At 51.6% G+C, this 24,335-nt stretch overlaps 1 protein-coding gene across 1 annotated transcript; it reads left to right on the forward strand.

The window, feature by feature from the left end:
- Nucleotides 1-26: 26 nt before the first annotated feature.
- RIBC1 (RIB43A domain with coiled-coils 1) lies at nucleotides 27-24,193 on the forward strand. The gene is made up of 8 exons (XM_060252613.1): nucleotides 27-87; nucleotides 619-743; nucleotides 7,625-7,706; nucleotides 13,041-13,389; nucleotides 16,113-16,223; nucleotides 19,307-19,541; nucleotides 22,272-22,438; nucleotides 24,083-24,193. The coding sequence occupies exons 2-8, from the start codon at nucleotides 627-629 to the stop codon at nucleotides 24,162-24,164; spliced, it is 1,143 nt and encodes a 380-aa protein (XP_060108596.1). The 5' UTR covers nucleotides 27-87; nucleotides 619-626; the 3' UTR covers nucleotides 24,165-24,193.
- The last annotated feature ends 142 nt before the right edge of the window (nucleotides 24,194-24,335 follow it).

Genomic DNA, 24,335 nt, shown 5'->3' on the forward strand with positions numbered 1-24,335 from the left:
GCATACGCTTGGGTTCAACCAAAACTCTCTTTTCCGAAGGGGGGAGGAGACTTACATGGACCGTCCCGTTGTCATAGAGACAAGGAGGTAAACAGTGAGAGCTGCCAAGGTGCAGAGCCAGGAGGCGAGATTTTGAGGGCTGGGATAATAAAGGTACAGTTGGTCTGAAGCAGGGGTGGGTGGGAAAATGCAAGGAGCATCAAGCTTGCCAATCTCCAGGTGGGCCCGGGAGATCTCCCGGAATTGCAACCGGTCCCTATGTTAAAGCTATCAGTTGCTTTAAAGGAAATAGCTGCTTGGGGGGGGGAGGGGCCCTATGGCTTTACACCCCAGTGAGAACTGGGTTGGATTCCTCACTCCTCCACTTGCACCTGCTGGAATGGCCTTGGGTCAGCCTTAGCTCTGGTAGGGGTTGTCCTTAAAAGGGCAGTTTCTGTCAGAGCTCTCTCAGCCCCACTGTTGTGTGGAGGTCAGGATATAAATCCAATATCTTCTTTTTATCTTCTAAAAAGCCCTAAGTGTTTTAACCTTTCTTCATAGGGAAGTTGGAGCAGAGTAGACGTGTGGCATTCTCTCTCTCACCCCCCTCCCTCACACATCCTTGTCCCATATGCGCAGGTGCCGAAATGCACAAAGTGGACCTCCAGCCGGATCCCACAGAGGCGACTGCTATCGAGGCCCGCAGGAACCGCGAGAAACAGAGGCAGAGTCGGATCTTCAATGCGCGCTACCGCAAGATGGGAGTGAGAATTCTTGCGCGGCTGTGAGATGGGGCTGTGTTTGGGGATAGGGGCTGGCAGGAACCTCTGGCGTGGTTCTCTCGCAGGGTGGCCAACAGTCTGCAGAAAAATATATATATCTTTCTCTCCGGGTTCGTGGACGGCTTTGGCCCCCTCAGCTCATCTGAGAGCAGAGATAGGCATCGGGGCACACCCATGCTGCCTTTGTACCTGAGTCTGGTGACGCTGCGAACGCTTGAGTAACATTCGGAGCACAGTCTGTGAATTGCACCACATTTAGAGCTTTTTGAGTACAGCGTCTGCATGGGAGGAGATACAAACAGACAAACACTGTCATATGCCGGCTAACACATTTAATGAACACTTTTATCAAGAATACTTTGATCGAGAATCTTACAGATCTTTTGTCACATTATAAAGAAGTACAACCTTACCGTGTTACAAAGAAAAGTCCATCCCAAGGAGCGGGCCTTGAATTCAGCAGGAGCTCACAGGAGGGCAGCTCCTGAACCTTTCTGAGGGTTCCCCCTCTTCCTCCCCACCTACCTTGTCCACTGAATAGGAAGTGCAGCTGCATAACAATCCCTGAATTAGGAGAGCGGGCAGCCGGCCAGCCACCAGGGGCTTTGCCACGTCCCCAGCAGCCCTCATTCACCCCTGGAGAAGCCTGCACCATCCTTTCTCCACTTCTTATGTGATTTTGGACAGCAGGTGGCTTGCTGGCCTTTTGACTGTGGGAGGCGGTGGCTAAGGAGAGCCCCAGGTGAGCGAGGCCTGCTTGAACTGGCTGGATCTCTAGCCATCCCAAGCAGGCCTCCCTCGCCCAGGGCTCTCCTTTTTTTGCATCAGGTTGCTTTTGGCTGGTTGGGGGGGCGGGCGGCATATGCCAATGAGTTATGCTAATGAGCTCCATCACCTATTTTTCTACAAAACGAACCCTGCCAATGAGCACCCGGATATGGGTTCAATTCGTCAAAGTCTTCCTCAGGACTATTCCCAGGGGCTTTTTTGGTAGAAATGCCCAGCAGGAACACATTTGCATATTAAGCCACACCCCCTGACATCACCATTGTTTCACACAGGGCTTGTTTGTAGAGAAAGCCTAGCAGGATTTCATTTGCATATTAGGCCACATCTTCTGATGCCAAGCCAGCTGGAACTGTGTTCCTGTGCGTTCCTGTTTAAAAAAAAGCCGATTATTCCTATATATTTCAAAGCATTCAGCCTCTTGTATAATTCAGTGTGTGTATTGGGAGCAAGCCATGTTGGGGGATTTCTATTGTACCCCCAAGAATATTAAACCCCCAAATCAAAACCTGCAGGAACCAAAACAATCTGCAGTTATCAGAAGGCAAATACCTACTCACTAATAAGTTTTAAGACCTCTTAGATAAACTTTCTTAGACTCCATGTTTAGAAAAGAAAACAGTTTATTAGACTCCAAGTTTCTCCTTTAGACTGAAGGCTTCAAATGGATAGAAAACAAAGCAGTTAGATAAACTTAGCCCATTTCAGTTTTTACATGAGATAGAAGGCTTAAAATATATGGATAGAGAACAAAACAGAAAACAGCTACACAGTTAGAATTTCGTCAAGCATAAAGTATGAACATATGAACATATGAAGCTGCCTTATACTGAATCAGACCCTTGGTCCATCAAAGTCAGTATTGTCTTCTCAGACTGGCAGCGGCTCTCCAGGGTCTCAAGCTGAGGTTTTTCACACCTATTTGCTTGGACCCTTTTTTGGAGATGCCGGCGATTGAACCTGGGACCTTCTGCTTCCCAAGCAGATGCTCTACCAGGGGTGGCCAGCGGTAGCTCTCCAGATGTTCTTTGCCTACAACTCCCATCAGCCCCAGTCAGCATGGCCAATGGCTGGGGCTGATGGGAGTTATAGGCAACAAACACCTGGAGAGCTACCCTTGGCCACTCCTGCAATAAAGCAATAATGAAAAATATAAGTCCCAATAGGGACTTCCCCTTAGGGTCGCCAAGTCCTCTTCATCGCACGCGACGCAATGACATCACCCGGAAGTGAGGTCATCAAAATGGTGGCGCCTGTGCGGGGGGGGGCCGCTGTCGGCATTTCTGGGGAAACTCTATGGTTCAATCCCTGGCATCTCCAACTAAAAAGGGTCCAGGCAAATAGGTGTGAAAAACCTCAGCTTGAGACCCTGGAGAGCCGCTGCCAGTCTGAGAAGACAAGACTGACTTTGATGGACCAAGGGTCTGATTCAGTAGAAGGCAGCTTCATATGTTCATATGGTTTTCCCGGACACTCTAGCTATTTGGGAGGTTAAAATTCTACGGTGCCTATTGTACCATAGACTTTTACCTCCCAAGTGGCTAGGAGCAGAGGTTCCCAAACTTGTTTGGCCTAATGCCCCCTTTTCAGAAAAAAAAACAAAAACAAAAATACTCAGCGCCCCCCTGGAAATCTTCAGCTCCAGCTAGCGCAATGGGAAAGTGCTGCTGTCCATCCTCTTTCAACCCCAAAGCAGCAGATAGCAGTAAAATGGGGTGCTCTTCGGAGGCTCCCTTGGCAGATGCCCCTGCGCAGGCAACGTTTGCCCTGCAAAGCAAGGCAGTGGCGCAGCAGCGCCATCCGGGGCTCTTGGCTTGCCTGCTGGCTGGTGCAATCGTGCCACATGGGAAGGGGGAGTAAGGGGGTGCCCAGCATTACCCCCAGGCAGGGTGGCACCCGAGACGGTCACGTACCCCACCTACTCCCACTTGCTCGGACTACAGAAGACACTGATTAGAAATTCTGGACCCTTCCCAGAAACGTGATGTTTTGACACCTCCCACTCTCTTCTCTTCTCCCTTTATGCTTCCACCGCCCCCTTAGTTTTATTCAACGCCCCACCGCCCCGATTGCACCCAAGGCTACTGCCACTCCCCTGGATTGTTCCGGTGCCCTGAGGGGACAATATCGCCCACGTTGGGAAACACTGGACTAGAGCATCTGGGAAAACCACAGAGTTTTCCCCGGAAACGCCTAGAGCGGCTCCCATTTTGATGACATCACTTCTGGGTGACGTCATTGCGCCAGCAACGCAAGGGGAGCTTCCCCCCCCCCCCCGCCGGCCCACATTGGGTTGAGAACCTCCCGGGTGGGAGATTCCTCGCTCGGTCTGGCAGTTTGGTAGCCCTACTTCCCCTATTAGTTACATGTTAGCATTTACAATCAAAGCCCCAGGTCTTAGTAGAGGCTATGCTCTAGATCAGGGGTGTCAAACCCATCTGTTATGAGGGCCGGATGTGACATAAATGAGACCTTGTTGGGCTGGACCATTTCAGGTTGGGCTGAGCTGGGCTGGGCCATGTGTGTACCTATTTAAGATGAGATAGCAGAGATATAAATTTTATAAAGGACAAAGACAAACTTAAAATGTGTAAAACCTTAGCACTCGTTCGCTTAAAAGGGGCTTTCTTTGAATTTCTCCCATGGGAAACAGGGAACTGGGCAAAGGAAGCTCTGGCTCTTTCCTTCCTTCCCCAGGGGGCCAGGAGAGGGAGGAGCCTCAGCCAAAAGAAGGAAGTGAGGCTTGGCTCAGTAGCTCTGCTTTGCGATTGAGAGAGCCTGGCAAAGGAAGCTCTCCCTTTCCCCCTTTCTCCCCAAGGGAGGAGCCTCAGCCAATGGAGAAAATAGAGGTTTTGCTCTGTAGCTCCTGTGTGATTGAGCAAGCCTGGCAATGCAAGCTGTTGTGCAGAAGGAAGCAAGAGAGAGGAAGCCGATGACAGCCAGTTTCTCGAGGGCCTGATAGGAGCCCTCCAGGGGCCTGATTCTGGTGGCCAAGTTCATAACTGCAGCCAAAAATCATAGAGAGAGAGAGGCTTCTAAGGAGTTTGAAGGGCTTAGTGCTCATTTCATAAGAGCATGGCTACTTTCAGAAAGAGTTCTTGTAGGCAGTTTCATAAAGAGTATGTTTAAGAGTATGTCTAAGATCATAAAGAGGGCCAACTTAGAATAAATTCCGCCACAGCCAAATGCTCTTTTGCTGGCAAAATGCTCTCTCTCTTTTTTAAAATCACTTAAGTATTTAATTTAGGAGCAAGCCGGTTCTGAAACTCTTCTTTAACAGTTGCAAAAGCCTTCCGAACACTGCTGGCACCTAAATTCGGAAGAGGCGCAGAGTGGTAAAGCTGCAGTACTGCAGTCCTAAGCTCTGCTCACGACCTGAACTCGATTCTGGCAGAAGCTGGGTTCGGGTCGCCGGCTCAAGGTTGACTCAGCTTTCCATCCCTCCGAGGTTGGTAGAACGAGTCCCCAGCTTGCTGGGGGGAAAGTGTAGATGACGGGGGAAGGCAACAGCAAACCCCATAAAAAAGTCAGCCAAGTCAGTGACGTCACCCTATGGGTCAGTAATGACTCGGTGCTTGCACAGGGGACTACCTTTTAAATGCAAAAAGCTTTTGCATCTGGTCCGGTTCAGGACTGGCTTGCTCCATATAAATTTAACCACTTAAGTGGCACTGAGAGGATGCTAATTTTGAAGGAAATAAAGAGGCTGCAGAGAGCATTTTGCCTGCCAAATCTAGAAGGCTTTTGCATCTGTTTAGAAAGGACTGCCTTCCTCCAGAGCCATTTTGGTGTAGTGGTTAAGTGTGCAGGCTCTTATCTGGGAGAACGGGGTTTGATTCCCCACTACTCCACTTGCACCTGCTAGCATGGCCTTGGGTCACCCGTAGCTCTTGCAGAGTTGTCCTTGAAAGGGCAGCTTTTGGGAGAGCTCTCTTAGTCCCACCCACCTCACAGGGTATCTGTTGTGGCGGAGGAAGGGAATGGAGATTGTAGGCAGCTCTGAGACTCTTTCCTTGAAAGGGCAGCTTCTGGGAGAGCCCTTTCAGCCCCACCCACCTCACAGGGTGTCTGTTGTGGGGGACGAAGGGAAAGGAGATTGTAGGCCGCTCTGAGACTCTGTCCTTGAAAGGGCAGCTGTTGTGAGAGTCCTCTCAGCCCCACCCACTTCACAGGGTGTCTGTTGTGGGGGAGGAAGGGAAAGGAGATTGTAGGCCGCTCTGAGACTCTGTCCTTGAAAGGGCAGCTGCTGTGAGAACCCTCTCAGCCCCACCCACCTCACAGGGTGTCTGTTGTGGGGGGAGGAAGATAAAGGAGATTGTGAGCCCCTTGGAGACTCTGAAATTTGGAGCAGAGGGCAGGTTATAAATCCAGTATCTTCTTATTCTCCCAATACACACACTGAATTTAGTTTTATTAAATGAGTTGTCCAGCATATCCCAGTGTTTGTATCTCCCCTGCTACGAACTGTGATCCCATGTTTGTTGTTTTTTCCACCAGCGGGAGGGGCAGAGACCCGTCCTGCAGCCACACGTTCCTTTCTTTCCCTCCTTTTCTCTTCCAAGCCCACCAAAAAAGGGATATGTGAAAAGGATCAGCAGGACTCCATTTGGCCTGGGAAAAAGAACACAAGAGCGAGTGGGAGGAAATGGGTCCACCCCGGGGAAGGATTCCGGAAAGGGTAGCCGGGCGAGTCTATTTGTTGTTGCCAAAACCACAAAAGCCTCCCGTGGCACTTGAAGGCTGTGCGACAGAAGAGGCTCAAAGCGCTGGTCTTTAAGGTACCACAGGGATTCTTTTGTTGTTTGCATCCGGGGAGGGCGAGACGCCCACGTTCCATTCCCAGAAGAACGTGCTTCTGCAACGGCCTGGCTCTGAGCTGCCACTTACTCCGGGCTGGATTAACAATTTGGCCAAGTAGGCACTGGCTTATGGGCCCCCGCACCGTTAGGGGTCCCGAGCCAGCTCCCCCCCCCCCTGGTTTTCCCCTTCCCAGCCTGCACGTGCCTCTCTTTGCCCGACTTGCCCGGTGCAGCTGCTGCTGCTGGCGTTGTCACCAAGTTTGCCTCCAGGAGCCAGTTTGGTGCAGTCGTTTAGTGCGTGGACTCTTATCTGGGAAAATCGGGTTTGATTCCCCACTCCTTCACTTGTGGCTGCTGGAATGGCCTTGGGTCAGCCATAGCTCTTGTAGGAGTTGTCCTTGAAAGAGCAGCTTCTGTCAGAGCTCTCTCAGCCCCACCCACCTCACAGGTTGTCTGTTGTGGGGGGAGAAGATAAAGGAGATTGTAGGCCGCTCTGAGACTCTGTCCTTGAAAGGGCAGCTACTGTGAGAGCCCTCTCAGCCCCACCCACCTCACAGGGTGTCTGTTGTGGGGGGAGAAGGTAAAGGAGATTGTAGGCCGCTCTGAGACTGTCCTTGAAAGGGCAGCTGCTGTGAGAGCCGTCTCAGCCCCACCTACCTCACAGGCTGTCGTGGGGGGAGAAGGTAAAGGAGATTGTAGGCCACTCTGAGACTGTCCTTGAAAGGGCAGCTGGTGTGAGAGCTCTCTCAGCCCCACCCACCTCACAGGGTGTCTGTTGTGGAGGGAGAAGATAAAGGAGATCATAGGCCGCTCTGAGACTGTCCTTGAAAGGGCAGCTGGTGTGAGAGCCCTCTCAGCCCCACCCACCTCACAGGGTGTCTGTTGTGAGGGGAGAAGGTAAAGGAGATTGTAGGCTGCTCTGAGACTCTGTCCTTGAAAGGGCAGCTTCTGGGAGAGCCCTCTCAGCCCTACCTGCCTCACAGGGTGTCTGTTGTGGAGGAGGAAGGGAAAGGAGATTGTGAGCCGCTGTGAGACTGATTCAGAGAGAAGGGCGGGGTATAAATCTGCAATTCTTCTTCTTCTCCTCTGCCTCTCCCCTGCAGCTTTGTCAAAGGGGCTTTTGAGAAGGTGCCAGTAGGCTGCAACGGGGCCGTGGGTGGCGGGGCAGGTGCTCCAACACTGAAATAATTTGTGAGGGGGGCCCCCAAGATTTCGACTGCCTAGGGGCCTCCTTAGGGTTTAATCCGACACTGCCAAGGGCCACTTCTCTCCTCGAAGGTGGATCTCGAAGGCCTGAAGAGCCAGGTGGAAGAGCGGAAGCTGAGAGAGGAAGCAGAGAAGCGGCGGGACGAAGCTTTCGGTAAGGGTCTCCCGCAAGGGTCATTTCTTAGAAAAAGAGGCACCGGAGCTCATTAGCACAACTCATTTGCATCTGCCACACACCCCTGACATCACCAGAAGGGGTACTAAATTATATCGGCTGAGCGTCTACCTTCAAATGCTTCCTGAATTAGAAGGGGCATCTCAGCCCCTACATCTGAGCGTCTACCTTCAAATGCTTCCTGAATTAGAAGGGGCATCATCAACGCTCCCTCCAAGGTGCGGAGCAAAAATTCAACTTTGTGAGCTCCTAGCAAGGAAGCCGTGAGCGAGCAATTTGACTGCTGCATAAATGAGCAGTCAAATTGCTCATAAATTGAGCCGTGAGCGAGCAATTTGACTGCTGCATAAATGAGTTTGCTGTGAGGCCCTCCTTCCTGAGCTAAGATAAAAATGTGTGAGCCGGAGGCCAAAGAGCCGTGAGCTAGCTCACACTAACTCAGCTTAGAGGGATCTAGCTCACACTAACTCAGCTTAGAGGGATCCAGGCGGGCAGCCGTGTTGGTCTGAAGCAATAGTAGAACAAAGCCGGAGCCACGCCCCCAGCAGCCCTCATTCACCCCTGGAGAAGTCCGCCCTGCCCTTTCGCCACTTCTTATGTGATTTTGGGTGGCTTGCTGGCCTTTTGACTGTGAGAGGGGCGGCCCAAGAGAGCCCCAGGTGAGCGAGGCCTGCTTGGGCTGGCTGGATCTCTAGCCAGCCCAAGCAGGCTTCGCTCGCCCGGGGCTCTCCTTTTTTGCGTCTGGTTGCTTTGGGCTGGTGGGGGGGGCGGCATATGCTAATGAGTTATGCTAATGAGCGTCACCACCTATTTTTTGACAAAACGACCCCTGACCAGAACTGTACATATGAAGCTACCCCATAGATTTATAAAAAGGGAAAGGTAGTCCCCTTTGCAAGCACCAGTCGTTTCCGACTCTGGATTTATCCAGGGGCACTATAACATCGGCTGGGTTTTTTTTCAGTCCCTTTCCTAATAATCCCTAACTTAGATCCAAGTGGGCAGCTGTGTTGGTCTGAAGCAATAAAATAAAGTAGGAGTCAAGTGGCGCCTTTAAGACAAAGAAAGATTTATTCGAAATGTATGCTTTCGTGTGCTAGAAGCACACTTCATCAGACGAAAGTATGGAATGGCAAGCAGTCCTAAATATGGAGAAAGTGGGCAGTGAGTTACCATGCAAAGTCATGAAAATGTTTTTTTTAGCAGATTGAAAGAGTCACAAGTTGGGGTCCGGTGTTAGTTAGTTTATGCTAACTGGGACTGAAACAACAACGAAGGGTAATTAAGTTGGAATGGCAGATTGATATCCATGTACTAAACCCATTAAGTATCCTGGGTGAGAAGTGCAATAAATGAGAGTCTGTTGTAATGTTAGCTCTGGGTTAAAACAAGGGCATAGTTTTCTCAGAGGTTTGATTTAAACACGTAACACACATATAAACAAAATTCCAGTTTGCCCTTCAAAAAAGAGTACATTGAAATATAGTGGGAGATATGTAATGAGAAACAGCCAGTATCCTTTATTTGAGTATGTCAATACAAAAAAACATTATTCGGATACAATATTCTAAAAGAGAAATACATTGGAATAGAGGGAAGGCTGCTCCCCTCATACTTTTTAAATGACTCTCTCCTATGTGGCCACAGCCCGAGGAAGATTTCAGTCTGTCTGCTTTATATGTTTTGGTTATTTCCCCATTTTTTGTGGAGGAAAATATTAGAAAGTTTTTCATATTTTAGAGTTGAGCAGAATTCTCACAGGGGGGTTCAACAACGGAACCCAGAAGCAACTTTTTTTTTGGGGGGGGGGGTTAAGGATAAAAGAGCATAATAAAATTTAGAGGGTCTAGAGCTCTGCTCCTGTGAGCTCCTGCCCAAAATGCCAGGTTTCTCCTCTGATTGGGCTTTTGCCATAAGAACAAAGAACATAAGAGAAGCCATGTGGGATCAGACAAATGGCCCAGCCAGTCCAACACTCTGTGTCACACAGTGGCCAAAAAAACCCAGGTGCCATCAGGTCTATCAGTGGGGCCAGGACACCGGAAGCCTTCCCACTGTTGCCCCGCCCTCCAAGCACCAAGGATACAGAGCATCACTGCCTCAGACATAAGAACAGAAGAGAAGCCATGTTGGATCAGGCCAATGGCCCACCCAGGCCAACACTCTATGTCACATAAGAACATAAGAGAAGCCATGCTGGATCAGGCCAATGGCCCATCCAGTCCAACACTCTGTGTCACATAAGAACATAAGAGAAGCCATGTTGGATCAGGCCAATGGCCCATCCATTCCAACACTCTATGTCACATAAGAACATAAGAGAAGCCATGCTGGATCAGGCCAGTGGCCCATCCAGTCCAACACTCTGTGTCACAGAAGAACATAAGAGAAGCCGTGTTGGATCAGGCCAATGGCCCAGCCAGTCCAACACTCTGTGTCACACAGTGGCCAAAAAAACTTGGAGCCATCACCAGGTTCATCAGTGGGGCCAGGACACTAGAAGCCCTCCCACTGTTTCCCTTCCCCCCCAAGCACCAAGAATACAGAGCATCACTGCCCCGGACAGAGAGTTCCAACAAAATGCTGTTGCTAATAGCCACTGGTGGACCTCTGCTTCATGTGCTTATCCAATCCCCTCTTGAAGCTGTCTACTCTTGTAGTTGCTGCCACCTCCCATGGCAATGAATTCCACGCGTTAATCGCTCATCCAGGATTGCTGGCCAGTGGGGAATTCAATTCATCAGCCAGCCAGCCTCTTACCCTTCTGTCGAGGGTATTTGGCGATGCTCTTTGAATGACTCGGGAGCCACGCACCAGTCTCCAACGCGAAGTTCCACAAGGTGTTGCTACTCTGCTTTACACTGCACTGGTCACGCCTGGAGAAATTGTGTGCAGTTCCGGAGGCTTCAACTTCAAGAAGGAGGTGAACAGAATGGAGCGGGGCGCAGGGGAGAGCAACAAGGATGGTCAGGGTCCTGGAGATCAAGAAGTCCCGGGAGGAAAGACTGAGGGACTTGGAAAGGTCCAGTCTGGAGAAGAGGAGGCGGAGGGGGGGACATGGCCATGTCACTTATGGGAGGGCAGGGAGCTGTTGCTGGTGACAGCAGAGGAGAGGACTCGCAATCATGAGTTTAAATTAAGGGCGGGAAGGTATCGACTGGATATCTGTCTATCTGCGGGACAGCCTTGCCCCACGTGTTCTGCAGAGCGCACTTCAGTCAAGTTCTCACAATCTTTTGGTCGTCCCTGGGCTAAAAGAGGCTAGGCTAAATCCCACCAGAGCCTAGGGTTGCCGAGTCCAATTCAAGAAATATCTGGGGACTTTGGGGGTGGAGCCGGGAGACATTAGGGGTGGAGCCAAGATCAAGGCTGTGACAAGCATCATTGAACTCCAAAGGGAGTTCTGGCCCTCACATTTAAAGGGACGGCGCACTTTTTCAATGCCTTCCTTCCAAAGGAAATAATGAAGGATAGGGGGCACCTTCTTTGGGGGCTCATAGAATTAGACCCCCCCCCGGTCCAATCGTTTTGAAACTTGGGGGATATTTCGGGAAGAGGCACTAGATGCTGTACTGAAAATTTGGTGCCTCTACCTCAAAAAAACAGCCCCCTCCCAGATACCCGCGGATCAATTCTCCATTATTTTCTATGGGAATAAATCTCCATAGGGAATAACAGAGTTCCCAGCGGACATTTCCCTCCCCTCCCCCTGCTTTCTGACGACCCTGAAGCGGGGGGAGGGCCTCCAAACCAGGGAATCCCCTGCCCCCACCTGGGGATTGGCAACCCTACCAGAGCCTTCTCGGTGGCAGCCCCAATAATCCGGGACTCCCTCCCAGAAGCCATGAGGCCGAATTGTTCCGGATGACGTTCCTCTAACGGGAGAGGGCTGCCGCCTCACCTGGACCTTTCCCGTATTCGTGCCAACTGCCTGGGACCTGACAGCTTTGGAGAGAGGGAGATGCTCCTTGATCCTGCCGAGGACAGACGAAGTAGCACCATTGTGATTTTATCGGGTTGTTTTTACTGCTTTAACGCTGTTTGCTGTACGTCGCTAGCCGCCTTGAGTCTTCGTGGAGCGGGCGGGATATAAAGCTAACGTGATAAATAAATAAATAAATATCGGGAAGAGCCTGTTTTCCTGTAAGAGCTGTTCAGCGGTGGGACCAGTTCCCGAGACAGGCGGGGAGCTCTCCCTCGCTGACAGTCTTTAAGCAGCAGCTGGACAGACACTTGTCAGGGATGCCGTAGGCTGATCCTGCATTGAGCAGGGGGTTGGACTTGATCAGGGGTAGGGAACAGTGGCTCTCCCGATGTGTCTTTTGCCTACAACTCCCATCAGCCCCAGCCACTGTTCTCTACCCCTGGACTAGATGGAACTCTCTGTCTGGGGCAGTGATTTCTGTATTCTTGGGTGCTTGGGAGGGGCAACAGTGGGAGGGCTTCTAGTGTCCTGGCCCCATCAGTGGACCTCCTGATGGCTTCTGGTTTTCTTGGCCCCTGTGTGACACAGAGTGTTGACCTGGAGGGGCCATTGGCCCGATCCAACATGGCTTCTCTTATGTTCTTATGTGACCCAGAGTGTTGGACTGGATGGGCCACTGGCCTGATCCAACATGGCTTCTCTTATGTCTGGAGCAGTGATGCTCTGTATTCTTGGCGCTTGTTGGGGGGCAACAGTGGGAGGGCTTCTAGCCCCACCGGTGGACCTCCTAATTTTCTTGGCCACTGTGTGACACAGAGTGTTGGGCTGGATGGGCCATTGGCCTGATCCAACATGGCTTCTCTTATGTCTGGAGCAGTGATGCTCTGTATTCTTGGCGCTTGTTGGGGGGCAACAGTGGGAGGGCTTCTAGCCCCACCGGTGGACCTCCTAATTTTCTTGGCCACTGTGTGACACAGAGTGTTGGGCTGGATGGGCCATTGGCCTGATCCAACATGGCTTCTCTTATGTCTGGAGCAGTGATGCTCTGTATTCTTGGCGCTTGCTGGGGGGGCAACAGTGGGAGGGCTTCTAGCCCCACCGGTGGACCTCCTAATTTTCTTGGCCACTGTGTGACACAGAGTGTTGGGCTGGATGGGCCATTGGCCCGATCCAACATGGCTTCTCTTATGGCCTTGATGGTGTAGTGGTGAAGTGTGCGGACTCTCATCTGGGAAAACCAGGTCCGATTTCTCACTCCTCCATTCGAAGCTTCCGGAATGGCCTTGGGTCAGCCACTGCTCTGGCAGAGCTGTCTCGAAAGGGCAGCTTCTGTCAGAGCTCTCTCAGCCCCACCTCCCCCCACAACATCCCGTCGTCCTTCCACACAGATGCGGACCGGGTCCAATATGACAAGATCGCCCAGATGCTGGAGGAAGAGGAGCAGCAGCGGAAAAAGCGGCTCCACCAGGAGCTGGTGGACTTCCAGCAGCAGAAGCAGCAGCCCCCCACCCGGCGGGAGTGGGACATCCACGACCCCGAGGCGGTGCGTAAGGGGCACCCAGCCCGCGTGAGCGATGACGACCCCCGCTGCGGCCCATCGAGCCTGCAGCGCTTTGCCGGCGAGGATCTCAACCACGCCGTCAAGCAGAAGCTGCTGAAGGAGAAGAACCGACAGGAGCTGGAGGACCAGCGGGCGGAGCGGGAAAAGGCCCTGGCAGACCGCAAATACGCAGGCGAGTCGGCGATGGGGGTGGTGCAAGAGCTCCCTGGTGGTTCTGCAGGGGAGGGGTCAAGCTGGGAAGGGTTGCCAGTCCCCAGGTGGGTAAAACAGGAAAAGCACAAAAGGTAAAAAGGTCAAGGTAGTCTCCTGCGCAAGCACCAGTCGTTTTTCGACTCTGGGGTGACGTTGCTTTCACAACTCTTTCACGGCAGATCTTTTTTTTTTACGGGGTGGTTTGCCATTGCCTTCCCCAGTCATCTACGCTTTCGCCCCCAGCAAGCTGGGTCTTCATTTGACCGACCTCAGAAGGATGGAAGGCTGAGTCAACCTCAAGCTGGCTACCTGAAAACCCAGCTTCCGCCAGGGATCAAATTCAGGTCGTGAGCAGAGCTTAGGACTGCAGTACTGCAGCTTTAACACTCTGCACCACGGGGCTCTTTGCACACAATGCAGGAAACTCACAAATAAAGGTAAAAAAAGGTAGTCCCCTATGCAAACACCAGTCGTTTTTCGACTCTGGGGTGACGTTGCTTTCACATTTTCACGGCAGACTTTTGACGGGGTGGTTTGCCGTTGCCTTCCCCGGTCATCTACGCTTTCCCCCCAGCAAGCTAGGGGCTCATTTGACCGACCTCGGAAGGGTGGAAGGCTGAGTCAACCTGGAGCCGGCTACCTGAACCATCTTCCGCTGGGATCAGGTCGTGAGCAGAGGGCTCCGACTGCAGTACTGCAGCTTGACCACTCTGCACCATGGGGCTCTTAAGGTAAAAAGGTAAAGGTAGTAAAGGTAGCGTAACTATATGTTGCAATATAAGTGCGCAAACACTCTACTGAAATATTGCTTCAAAGGAGGAAGCAAGAAAATATTGGGAGAAACTATATGTGTGGTTAGATATTTAAGACCTAAGATTTACTTAAGATTTGCTGGTGTAAACTTTCATTTTTATCTTTTACTAAATATATTACATATATGATATATATACAATAGAAGTAGAATTAAAAAATAGATAGGTTAAATGAAGACTTACAATTGTTATAAGATTTTATACAAATTATAGTGATAAGATGTGAAGCGTGTAACATGCTAAAAACATTTTATTTTAACGATTCACTGCCATGCAGAAAGGATTATGATTGTCTTGTCAGCTGTATTATTACTTTTCTGTTTCCACTTTCCCTTCCCTCTTTCTTTTTATCTGAAAACAAACAAAACTTTTCAGCGCTCAATGAAATATTGTTTCAAAATTGTTTCAAGCGTCTCTTAAAGCAAAACACAGTCTACAGTTCACATCAAAAACCTTCGTTTGTCGTCAGGTATACAGTCTCCTGCCTTTATATCCTTCTGTTGACAGACACAGATCCACCTGGTTGCTCCTCTTTGTATATACAGTCAGTAATTCAACAGGTGCAGCGGCTACATGAGTCCTGGGTTTAATCCGTGTTTCGTTTACACTTCCACTGGCCGGACTGCGTCTGTCAACGGAAGCAGACTGTATACCTGACGACAAACAAGGTGTGTGATGTGAGCTGTAGATTGTGTTTTGCTTTAAGAGACACTTGAAACAATTTTGAAACAATAGTTCAGTAAAGAGTGTTTGCACACTTATATTGCAGCTTATATAGTTATGTGCTGTTTTTTCCTGTTTTACCAATCTATATTTCCTATTTGACTATCTAATCCCCAGGTGGGGACAGGGGATCCCCGAGTTTAGAGGCCTTCTCCCCACTTCTGGGTCATCAGAAGGCGGGGGTGAGGGGAGAGGAGGGAAATGTCTGCCAGGCACTCCGTTGTTCCCTATGGAGACTGATTCCCATAGGGTATAATGGAGAATTCATCTGTGGGTATCTGTGGCTCTGGGGGGGGGGACTGTTTTTTGAGAAAGAGGCACCGAATTTGCAGCATAGCATCCAGTGCCTCTCCCCAAAATACCCTCCAAGTTTCAAAAGGATAAGACCAGGGGGCCTAATTCTATGAGCCCTAAAAGAAGGTGCCCCTATCCTTCAATTTTTCCAGTGGAGGGAAGGCGTTTAAAAGGTGTGCGACCCCTTTAAATGTGATGGCCAGAACTCCCTCTGGAGTTCAATTATACTTGTCACAATCTTGCTCCTGGCTCCACCTCCAAAGTCCCCAGATATTTCTTTAATTGGATTTGGCAACCCCTATTCCTTCAGTTCTTCTGGAGGACCAGCAACAGGGCAGGTCTGTCCAGTCCAGCCTCCTGTCCCACAAAGGGGCCAATTAATTTGCTGACCAGATGGAGGCAGTAGCGTTCCAACTTGGTGCATAAATTTGTGAAAGAGTTGAATATTTTCTACACATATGCTGCAAGTTTTGTAAGACGCTCCCTGGAGCAAGGACCTAGCCATCCGAAACGGGCTTTACTCTGCTAGCAGTCCGTTGGAGCTCTTTTCTGGACTTATGATGTTTTGGACTATTTGCACAGTGGTGTATATATGTGCATAAATATGCACATGCGGTATACAAAATTCTGAGGTTGCTGAAATGCACTCTTTTCCTTGTATGAATTATATTTTGTAATGGCATTTTTCACAGCATAGTTTGTTTTATTTTGTTGTAATCTCCTTTGAAGGCTGTTTATTCCTGGGTCCATCACAACATCCCCTGGCAGTGAATTCTACCTTTTAATTCCTCTCTGTGTAAAATGCTGATGCCTGGCCTGGCTTATGCCAGGAGAACTCCCAAAGGCTGGGAGTCAGAGTCCTGGTGGTTTCCTTGCAGATACCTTGGAGGACAAGAGAGGATCGAGCTCGACCTGCGGGCCTTGGAGCTGGCTCTCCTGGAGGACGAATGCCGCAGGGCAAAAGCCATGGCGATCGCGGACTTCAACCGGCACAGGTATTCCCACCCTGCCTCAGCTGCCTTTCTGCTACACGAGCCGCAGCGCAATCTAAGGCTCATGTCCCCAGCGTGGTGCTTGGTAGCCTTTCCTGGTGGCCGCTGAGTGTTTTTAACATAAGAGAAGCCATGCTGGATCAGGCCAATGGCCCATCCAGTCCCACACTTTGTGTCACACAGTGGGCAAAAAACCAGGTGCCATCAGGAGGTCCACCAGCAGGGCCAGAACTCCAGAAGCCCTCCCACTCTTGCCCCCCTCCCCCAGCACCAAGAATACAGAGCATCACTGCCCCAGACATAAGAGCATAAGAGAAGCCATATTGGATCAGGAGGTCCACCAGTGAGGCCAGGACACTTGAAGCCCTCCCACTCTTGCCCCCCCACAAGCACCAAGAAGGCAGAGCATCACTCCCCCAGACATAAGAGCATAAGAAAAGCCAAGTTGGATCAGGCCAGTGGCTCATCGAGTCCAACACTCTGTGTCACACAGATACCAAAAAAACCAAGTGGCATCAGGAGGTCCACCAGCAGAGCCAGGACACCAGAAGCCCTCCCACTCTTGCCCCCCTTCCAAGCACCAAGAAGGCTGAGCATCACTGCCCCAGACATAAAAACATAAGAAAAGCCAAGTTGGATCAGGAGGTCCACCAGTGGGGCCAGGACACTAGAAGCCCTCCCACTGTTGCCCCCCCCCCCAAGAACCAAGAATACAGAGCAGCACTGCCCCAGACAGAGAGTTCCAACAATACGCTGTGGCTAAGAGCCACTGATGGACCTCTGCTCGATATGCTTATCCAATCACCTCTTGAAGCTGGCTATACTGCCAGCCGTTAGAAAGTAGACAGGGGCAGACAGGACTTCCAGTGGATCACCGGAGAATCAACTGACTATACGGATCTTGGCACAGCGCAAGGATCTTCCTGGCATGGTATTAGCCTGATCCAACATGGCTTCTCTTATGTTCTTATGTGACACAGTGTTGGACTGGATGGGCCACTGGCCTGATTCAACATGGCTTCTCTTATGTTCTTATGTGACACAGTGTTGGACTGGATGGGCCACTGGCCTGATTCAACATGGCTTCTCTTATGTTCTTATGTGACACAGTGTTGGACTGGATGGGCCACTGGCCTGATTCAACATGGCTTCTCTTATGTTCTTATGTGACACAGTGTTGGACTGGATGGGCCACTGGCCTGATTCAACATGGCTTCTCTTATGTTCTTATGTGACAGACTGTTGGACTGGATGGGCCATTGGCCTGATTCAACATGGCTTCTCTTATGTTCTTATGTGACACAGTGTTGGACTGGATGGGCCACTGGCCTGATTCAACATGGCTTCTCTTATGTTCTTATGTGACAGACTGTTGGACTGGATGGGCCACTGGCCTGATTCAACATGGCTTCTCTTATGTTCTTATGTGACACAGTGTTGGACTGGATGGGCCACTGGCCTGATTCAACATGGCTTCTCTTATGTTCTTATGTGACACAGTGTTGGACTGGATGGGCCACTGGCCTGATTCAACATGGCTTCTCTTATGTTCTTATGTGACACAGTGTTGGACTGGATGGGCCACTGGCCTGATTCAACATGGCTTCTCTTATGTTCTTATGTGACACAGTGTTGGACTGGATGGGCCACTGGCCTGATCCAACATGCCTTCTCTTACGTTCTTATGTGACAGACTGTTGGACTGGATGGGCCATTGGCCTGATCCAACATGGCTTCCCTTATGTTCTTATGTGACACAGACTGTTGGACTGGATGGGCCACTGGCCTGATCCAACATGGCTTCCCTTATGTTCTTATGTGACACAGAGTGTTGGACTGGAGGGGCCACTGGCCTGATCCAACATGGCTTCTCTTATGTTCTTATGTGACGCAGAGTGTTGGTCTGGATGGGCCATTGGCCTGATCCAACATGGCTACTCTTATGTTCTTATGTGACACAGAGTGTTGGACTGGATGGGCCACTGGCCTGATCCAACACGGCTTCTCTTAAGTACTTATGTGACGCAGAGTGTTGGACTGGAGGGGCCACTGGCCTGATCCAACATGCCTTCTCTTATGTTCTTATGTGACGCAGAGTGTTGGACTGGAGGGGCCACTGGCCTGATCCAACATGGCTTCTCTTAGGTTCTTATGTGACACAGAGTGTTGGACTGGATGGGCCATTGGCCTGATCCAACATGGCTTCTCTTATGTTCTTATGTGACGCAGAGTGTTGGACTGGATGGGCCACTGGCCTGATCCAACATGGCTTCTCTTATGTTCTTATGTGACACAGAGTGTTGGACTGGAGGGGCCACTGGCCTGATCCAACATGGCTTCTCTTAGGTTCTTATGTTATGCCCTTATGAATGAATGTTAGCTGAGGCAGCCAGCTGTGCCAGAATTGCAAAGGTGCCCACAGGCTCAAAAAGATTGGGGTGCCCTGGTTGTAAGACCAACAAGGTGCAGAGACAATGCCAGAACAGCTGGTTATTGGCCAGGACTAGGGTTGCCAATCCCCAGGTGGGGGCAGGGGATCCCCTGGTTTGGAGGCCCTCCCCCCTGCTTCAGGGTCATCAGAAAGCAGGGGGAGGGGAGGGAAATGTCTGCTGGGAACTCCATTATTCCCTACGGAGACTTATTCCCATAGGAAATAATGGAGAACTCATCTGCAGGTATCTGGAGTTCTGAGGAGGCTGTTCTTTTGAGTTAGAGGCACCAAATTTGCAGTATAGCATCCAGTGCCTCTCCACAAAATACCTCCCAAGTTTCAAAAGGATTGGGCCAGGGGATTCAATTCGGTGAGCCCCCAAAGAAGGTGCCCCTATCCTTCATTATTTCCTATGGCAGGAAGGCATTTAGCAGGTGTGCGGTCCCTTTAAATGTGATGCCAGACCTCCCTTTGGAGTTCAATGATGCTTGTCACACCCTTGCTCCTGGCTCCACCCCCAGTGTCTCCTGGCTCTGCCCCCAAAGTCTCCTGGCTCCACCCCAAGAATCCCCAGATATTTCTTCAGCCGGGACTGAAGCATTCGCTGCTCTTTCTGTATCTGTCAACCTCCTCTTTCTCCCTCTCCCCTAAACCAGGCCGCAGAGGTCGTCGAGAAGCATCGTCTGGCCCAACAGCGGGAACAGGACGATAACAACACCGAGATCTACAACCACCTTACTGGCAACCTGCTGACGGAAAACCCAGACGTGGCCAAAAGCCTGATCGGGCCACACCGGATGGTCCCCTACTGCTGGAAGGGGATGAGTCCCGAGCAACTGGAGGCCATACGAAGAATGCAGAAAGAGCAGTGCAAAGAGAACCAGGCAAGTTCGGAGTGGAGAGAATGAGCAGCTTAGGAAAGAGCTTGCAAGGAGGCCATCCACCCCTTGACATGCGGGCTGGGGGGAAGAGGTGCTTCTGCAAGAGGTGTGAGTTGCATAAGAATATCAGGAGAGCCCTGCTGGATCAGACCAGTGAGGGTCCATCTAGTTCAGCCTCCTGGCTCACACAGTGGCCAACCAGTTCCTCAGGAGGGCCAACAACAGGGCAGAGAGGCCGAGGCCTTCCCCTGAGAAGAACATCAGAAGAGCCCTGCTGGATCAGACCAGGGAGGGTCCATCTAGTCCAGCCTCCTGTCTCACACAGTGGCCAACCAGTTCCTCTGGAGGGCCAGCAGCAGGGCAGAGAGGCCGAGGCCTTCCCCTGAGAAGAACATCAGAAGAGCCCCGCTGGATCAGATCAGTGAGGGTCCATCTAGTCCAACCTCCTGTCTCTGGCTAGCCAGTTCCTCTCGAGGTTAAACTAGTTGAACTAGTTAAGCTAGCCAGTTCCTCTCGAGGTTAAACAGGGCATAGAGGCTGAGGCCTTCATGAGAACATAAGAGCCCTGCTGGATCAGACCAGTGGTCCATCTAGTCCAGCATTCCTTCTCACAGTGGTCAACCAGTTCCTCTGGAAGGCCAACAACAGGGCCGAGAGGCCAAGGCCTTACCCTGAGAAGAACATCAGAGGAGCCCTGCTGGGTCAGACCAGGGAGGGTCCATCAAGTCCAGCCTCCTGTCTCACACAGTGGTCAACCAGTTCCTCTGGAGGGCCAACAACAAGGCAGAGAGGCCAAGGCTTTCCTGGTTGTGGAATACAGAGGTTTAATGCCTCTGAATGCAGAGGTTCCCCTGAGACACCACGGCTAGTCGCCCTGACAGACTTCTCCTCCATGAATCTATCAAACCGTCTTTTAAAATCATTTATTCCTGTGACCCTAATGACATCCTCTGGCATGTTCCTTGTTGTCTAGAAGCCTACATGAGCGTCAAAGTCCAGGGGTCCCCAATCTTTTTGAGCCTGCAGGCACATTTTGAAATCTGACACAGCTTGGTGGGCTCAGCCACAAAATGGCTGCCAGAGGAGGCGGAGCCAGCCATAAAATGGCTGCTACTGCTCATCTTCAGTCACACAGTCAAGATATCTTGTAAGAGCCTTATAAGAGTATTAGTAATCCTCGGGTCATTTTGTAGAAAAATAGGTGGTGGAGCTCATTAGCATATGCCGCCGCCCCCCCAGCCAAAAGCAACCTGACACATGAAAGGAGAGCCCCAGGTGAGCAAGGCCTGCTTGGACTGGCTAGAGATTCAGGCAGCCCAAGCAGGCCTCGCTCGCCTGGGGCTCTCCTTGGCTACCCCTCCCGCACAGTCAAAAGGCCAGCAAGCCACCCGCCACCCAGAATCATGTAAGAAGTGGAGAAAGGGTGGAGTGGGCTTCTCCAGGGGTTAATGAGGACTGCTGGAGGTGTGGCAAAGCCCCTGGTGGCTGGCTGGCTGCCTGCTCTCCTAATCCAGGGATTGTTATGCAGCTGCACCTACTATTCAATGGACAAGGTAGGTAGGTGGGAAGAAGGAGATGGAACCCTCCGAAAGGTTCAGGAGCTGTGCTCCTGTGAGCTCCTGCTGAATTCAAGGCCTGGTAACCAGTGTTCCCTCTAAGCTGAGTTAGTGTGAGCTGGCTCACAGATTTTTGGGCTCCAGCTCACACATTTTTGTCTTCGCTCAGGAAAAATAGCCCCAGAGCAAACTAGTTTATGCAGTAGCTCACAACTAGGCTTGCCAATCCCCAGGTCCCAGCGGGGATTCTTCCACTTTCCCAGGCTCCTTCCCGCCCCCAGTCAGCTGGCCGGCGGGGGGAAGCCCCACCCCCAGAGGACCATGTGCCTATCTACCTCCGGAGGCTTCAGTCTCCGATTGAAAGGCTTCCTCTTGGGTTGGGGTGTCTGAGTTACTTTGAAGAAGTTGGCAGCGACTTGTGAGTAGAGAGGCCAACCCCTCGCTTCAGAGTCGCCAGAAATGGGGCGGGGGGCGAGGAGGGAAACGTCTGCTGAGCACTTCATTATTTCCTATGTGGAGATCAATTCTCACAGGGTATAATGAGGAATTGATCTAGAGGTTTCGGGGGCTCTGGGGGAGCTGTTTTCTGAGTTAGAAGCACCAAATTTTCAGTATAGCATCTAGTGCCTCTCCCCAAAGTACCCCCTCCCCAAGTTTCAAAACGATTGGACCAGGAGGTCCAATTCTATGAGCCCCAAAAGAAGGTGCCCCTATCCTTCATTATTTCGTATGGAAGGAAAGCATTTAAAAAGGTGTGCCGTCCCTTTAAATGTGATGGCCAGAACTCCCTTGGAGTTCAATTATGCTTGTCACACCCTTGTCCCTGGCTCCTCCCCCAATGTCTCCTGGCTCCACCCCCCCCAAACTCTTCTGGCTCCACCCCCAAAGTCCCCAGGAATTTCTTGAATTGGACTTGGCAACCCTACTCCCAACTTTAATGCCAGTAGAATTTTGGCTCACAAGACTCCACGGCGTAGAGGGAACATTGCGGTAACCCTATTAAGAAAGGGGGCAAGAGAAAGGGGCGGGGGGGGGGGGGTTCCACTGAGGTTGCAAGACTAGCGGCTCGTCTAAGCTCCCCCCCAAGCTTGTGGCCCAAACGAAATTGGAAGCAGAGATCTCCCCGCTCCCATGCCAGCGCCGATGCTTCCTCGCTGCTCTCCTTGCCCCCCTCTAGAGGTTGCGGCAGGAACGGCAGCAATTGGAGGCGGAATGGGACCGGCAGCGCCACTTGGCCGCCCGGGCCGGCATGGTGATGGAGGAGCAGGAGCAGGATTTCCGCCTGCAGCTGCGGAAGAGCCTGGACGCCTACAACCGGGAGCTGGCAGAAGCACAGAAGACCAAGTGAGCGGGGATGGAGTGGGAGGGGCTCCACCGTGGGGCACGAAGGAAGAGGGGCTGCCTCGGGCAAAGGGTTGGAGGCTGCCTTGATGGGGCAGCAAGAGCCATCCTACTTCCCCTGCAGGAGCTCCCCCCCTCCAAGGAGTCAGCACTGACCTGGATAGACATTGACGTTGGAAGCTAAGCAGAGTCACCAGTTGGATGGGAGGCCACCAAGGCAGCCCAGGGTTGCCACGCAGAGGCAGGCAATGGCAACACCACCTCTGCTTGTCTCTGCCCTGACTTGGATGGGCCAGGCTTGCTTAATCCCATCAGATCTCAGAAGCTAGCCCCGGTTAGGACTTGGATGGGAGACCACCAAGGAAGCCCAGGGTTGCCACGCAGAGGCAGGCAATGGCAACACCACCTCTGCTTGTCTCTGCCCTGACTTGGATGGGCCAGGCTTGCTTAATCCCATCAGATCTCAGAAGCTAGCCCCGGTTAGGACTTGGATGGGAGACCACCAAGGAAGCCCAGGGTTGCCACGCAGAGGCAGGCAATGGCAACACCACCTCTGCTTGTCTCTGCCCTGACTTGGATGGGCCAGGCTTGCTTAATCTCATCAGATCTCCGAAGCTAAGCAGGGTCAGCCCCGGTTTCGATGAGAGACCACCAAGGAAGTCCAAGGTTGCTACGCAGAGGCAGGCAATGGCAGACTATGTCTGCCTGTCTCTGCCCTGACTTGGATGGCCTAGGCTAGCCTGATCTCATCAGATCTCAGAAGCTAAGCAGGGTTGGCCCCAGTTAGTACTTGGATGGGAGACCACCACAGAAGTCTAGGGTTGCTATGCAGAGGCAGGCAATGGCGAACCGCCTATCTGCCCTGACCTGGATGGCCCGGGCTAGCCTGATATTGTCAAATCTTGGAAGCTAAGCAGGGTCAGCCCTGGTTGGTACTTAAATGGGAGACCACCACGGAAGCTCAGGGTCACTACGCAGAGGCAGGCAACAGCAAACCACCTCCGTTCGTATCTGCCCTGACCTGGATGGCCCAGGCTAGCCCGATATTGTCAAATCTTACAAGCTAAGCCACGTCGGCCCCGGTTAGTGCTTAAACGGGAGACCGCCACGGAAGGCCAGGGTCGCTGCGCAGAGACAGACGACAGCACCACCACCTCTGAACGTAAGAGAAGCCATGTTGACTCTCTAAGGTGCTTCCAGGCTCGACTGTAGCTCTGGCAAAGCGAGCTTTGACTCAGAATCTGGCTGGTCTCTAACGAGCTCCTGGATTCGAATCTAGCTATCCTCTTTTGAGAGAATTATGGCTGTGTGCTTTAAAAAAAAAAAATAATCGGTTTTATTCGTCTTGGGGGTTTTCAAAGCATCATCTTATTTCTCTTGTTACCCTCCTTGAGTGCTGCAAGGGGGAAAGGTGCCCCCCCCCAAAAAAAACATTTTAAACCAACGTATTAAACAACTAGATGCCTTTTGCAGACGCACAGGCCCTCGGTAGCAGCCGGGGGCAACGCCCATTCTCTGCCTGCGTCCAAAGAGGAGTTATGATCTCTTTACTCCGCCCAGGCCAGGGTTAAGCCCCACCCCAGTGCTCATCTCAGACACGTCCAGCCCTTCACCGAACACCCCGTCTCTCCATTCTGTGTCTTGCAGCTTACGGTACCTGGAGAAGGAGGTGTACTCCAACCCCCCCACCGCCCAGTACCACCTGCAGTTCAACACCAGCAGTCGCTGAAGGAAGCAAGCGCTAAGAATCCTTTGCTGATGCCAAAAACGGGATGTGTCTCTTTTTGGGCGGGAAGAGATGGGTCTCCCATTGGGGGAAATGCAAGGACCAGGCTGGAGCGGCCCACCAAGAGCGATATCGTGGGGGTGGGGGGTGGAGGAGGCAGTTTCATATGGCTCC

This window comes from Heteronotia binoei, chromosome 13 (assembly GCF_032191835.1).
Source record: "Heteronotia binoei isolate CCM8104 ecotype False Entrance Well chromosome 13, APGP_CSIRO_Hbin_v1, whole genome shotgun sequence".
NCBI classification, from domain to species: Eukaryota; Metazoa; Chordata; class Lepidosauria; order Squamata; family Gekkonidae; genus Heteronotia; species Heteronotia binoei.

What these genes read in the sequence shown, in the direction of transcription:
- RIBC1 (XM_060252613.1), top strand. Translation starts at nt 627, where the DNA reads ATGCACAAAGTGGACCTCCAGCCGGATCCCACAGAGGCGACTGCTATC. An exon ending in CGCGCTACCGCAAGATGGGA is followed by an intron (nt 744 to 7,624) that starts GTGAGAATTCTT and finishes CTCTCCTCGAAG; the next exon opens with GTGGATCTCGAAGGCCTGAA. An exon ending in AGCAGTGCAAAGAGAACCAG is followed by an intron (nt 19,542 to 22,271) that starts GCAAGTTCGGAG and finishes GCCCCCCTCTAG; the next exon opens with AGGTTGCGGCAGGAACGGCA.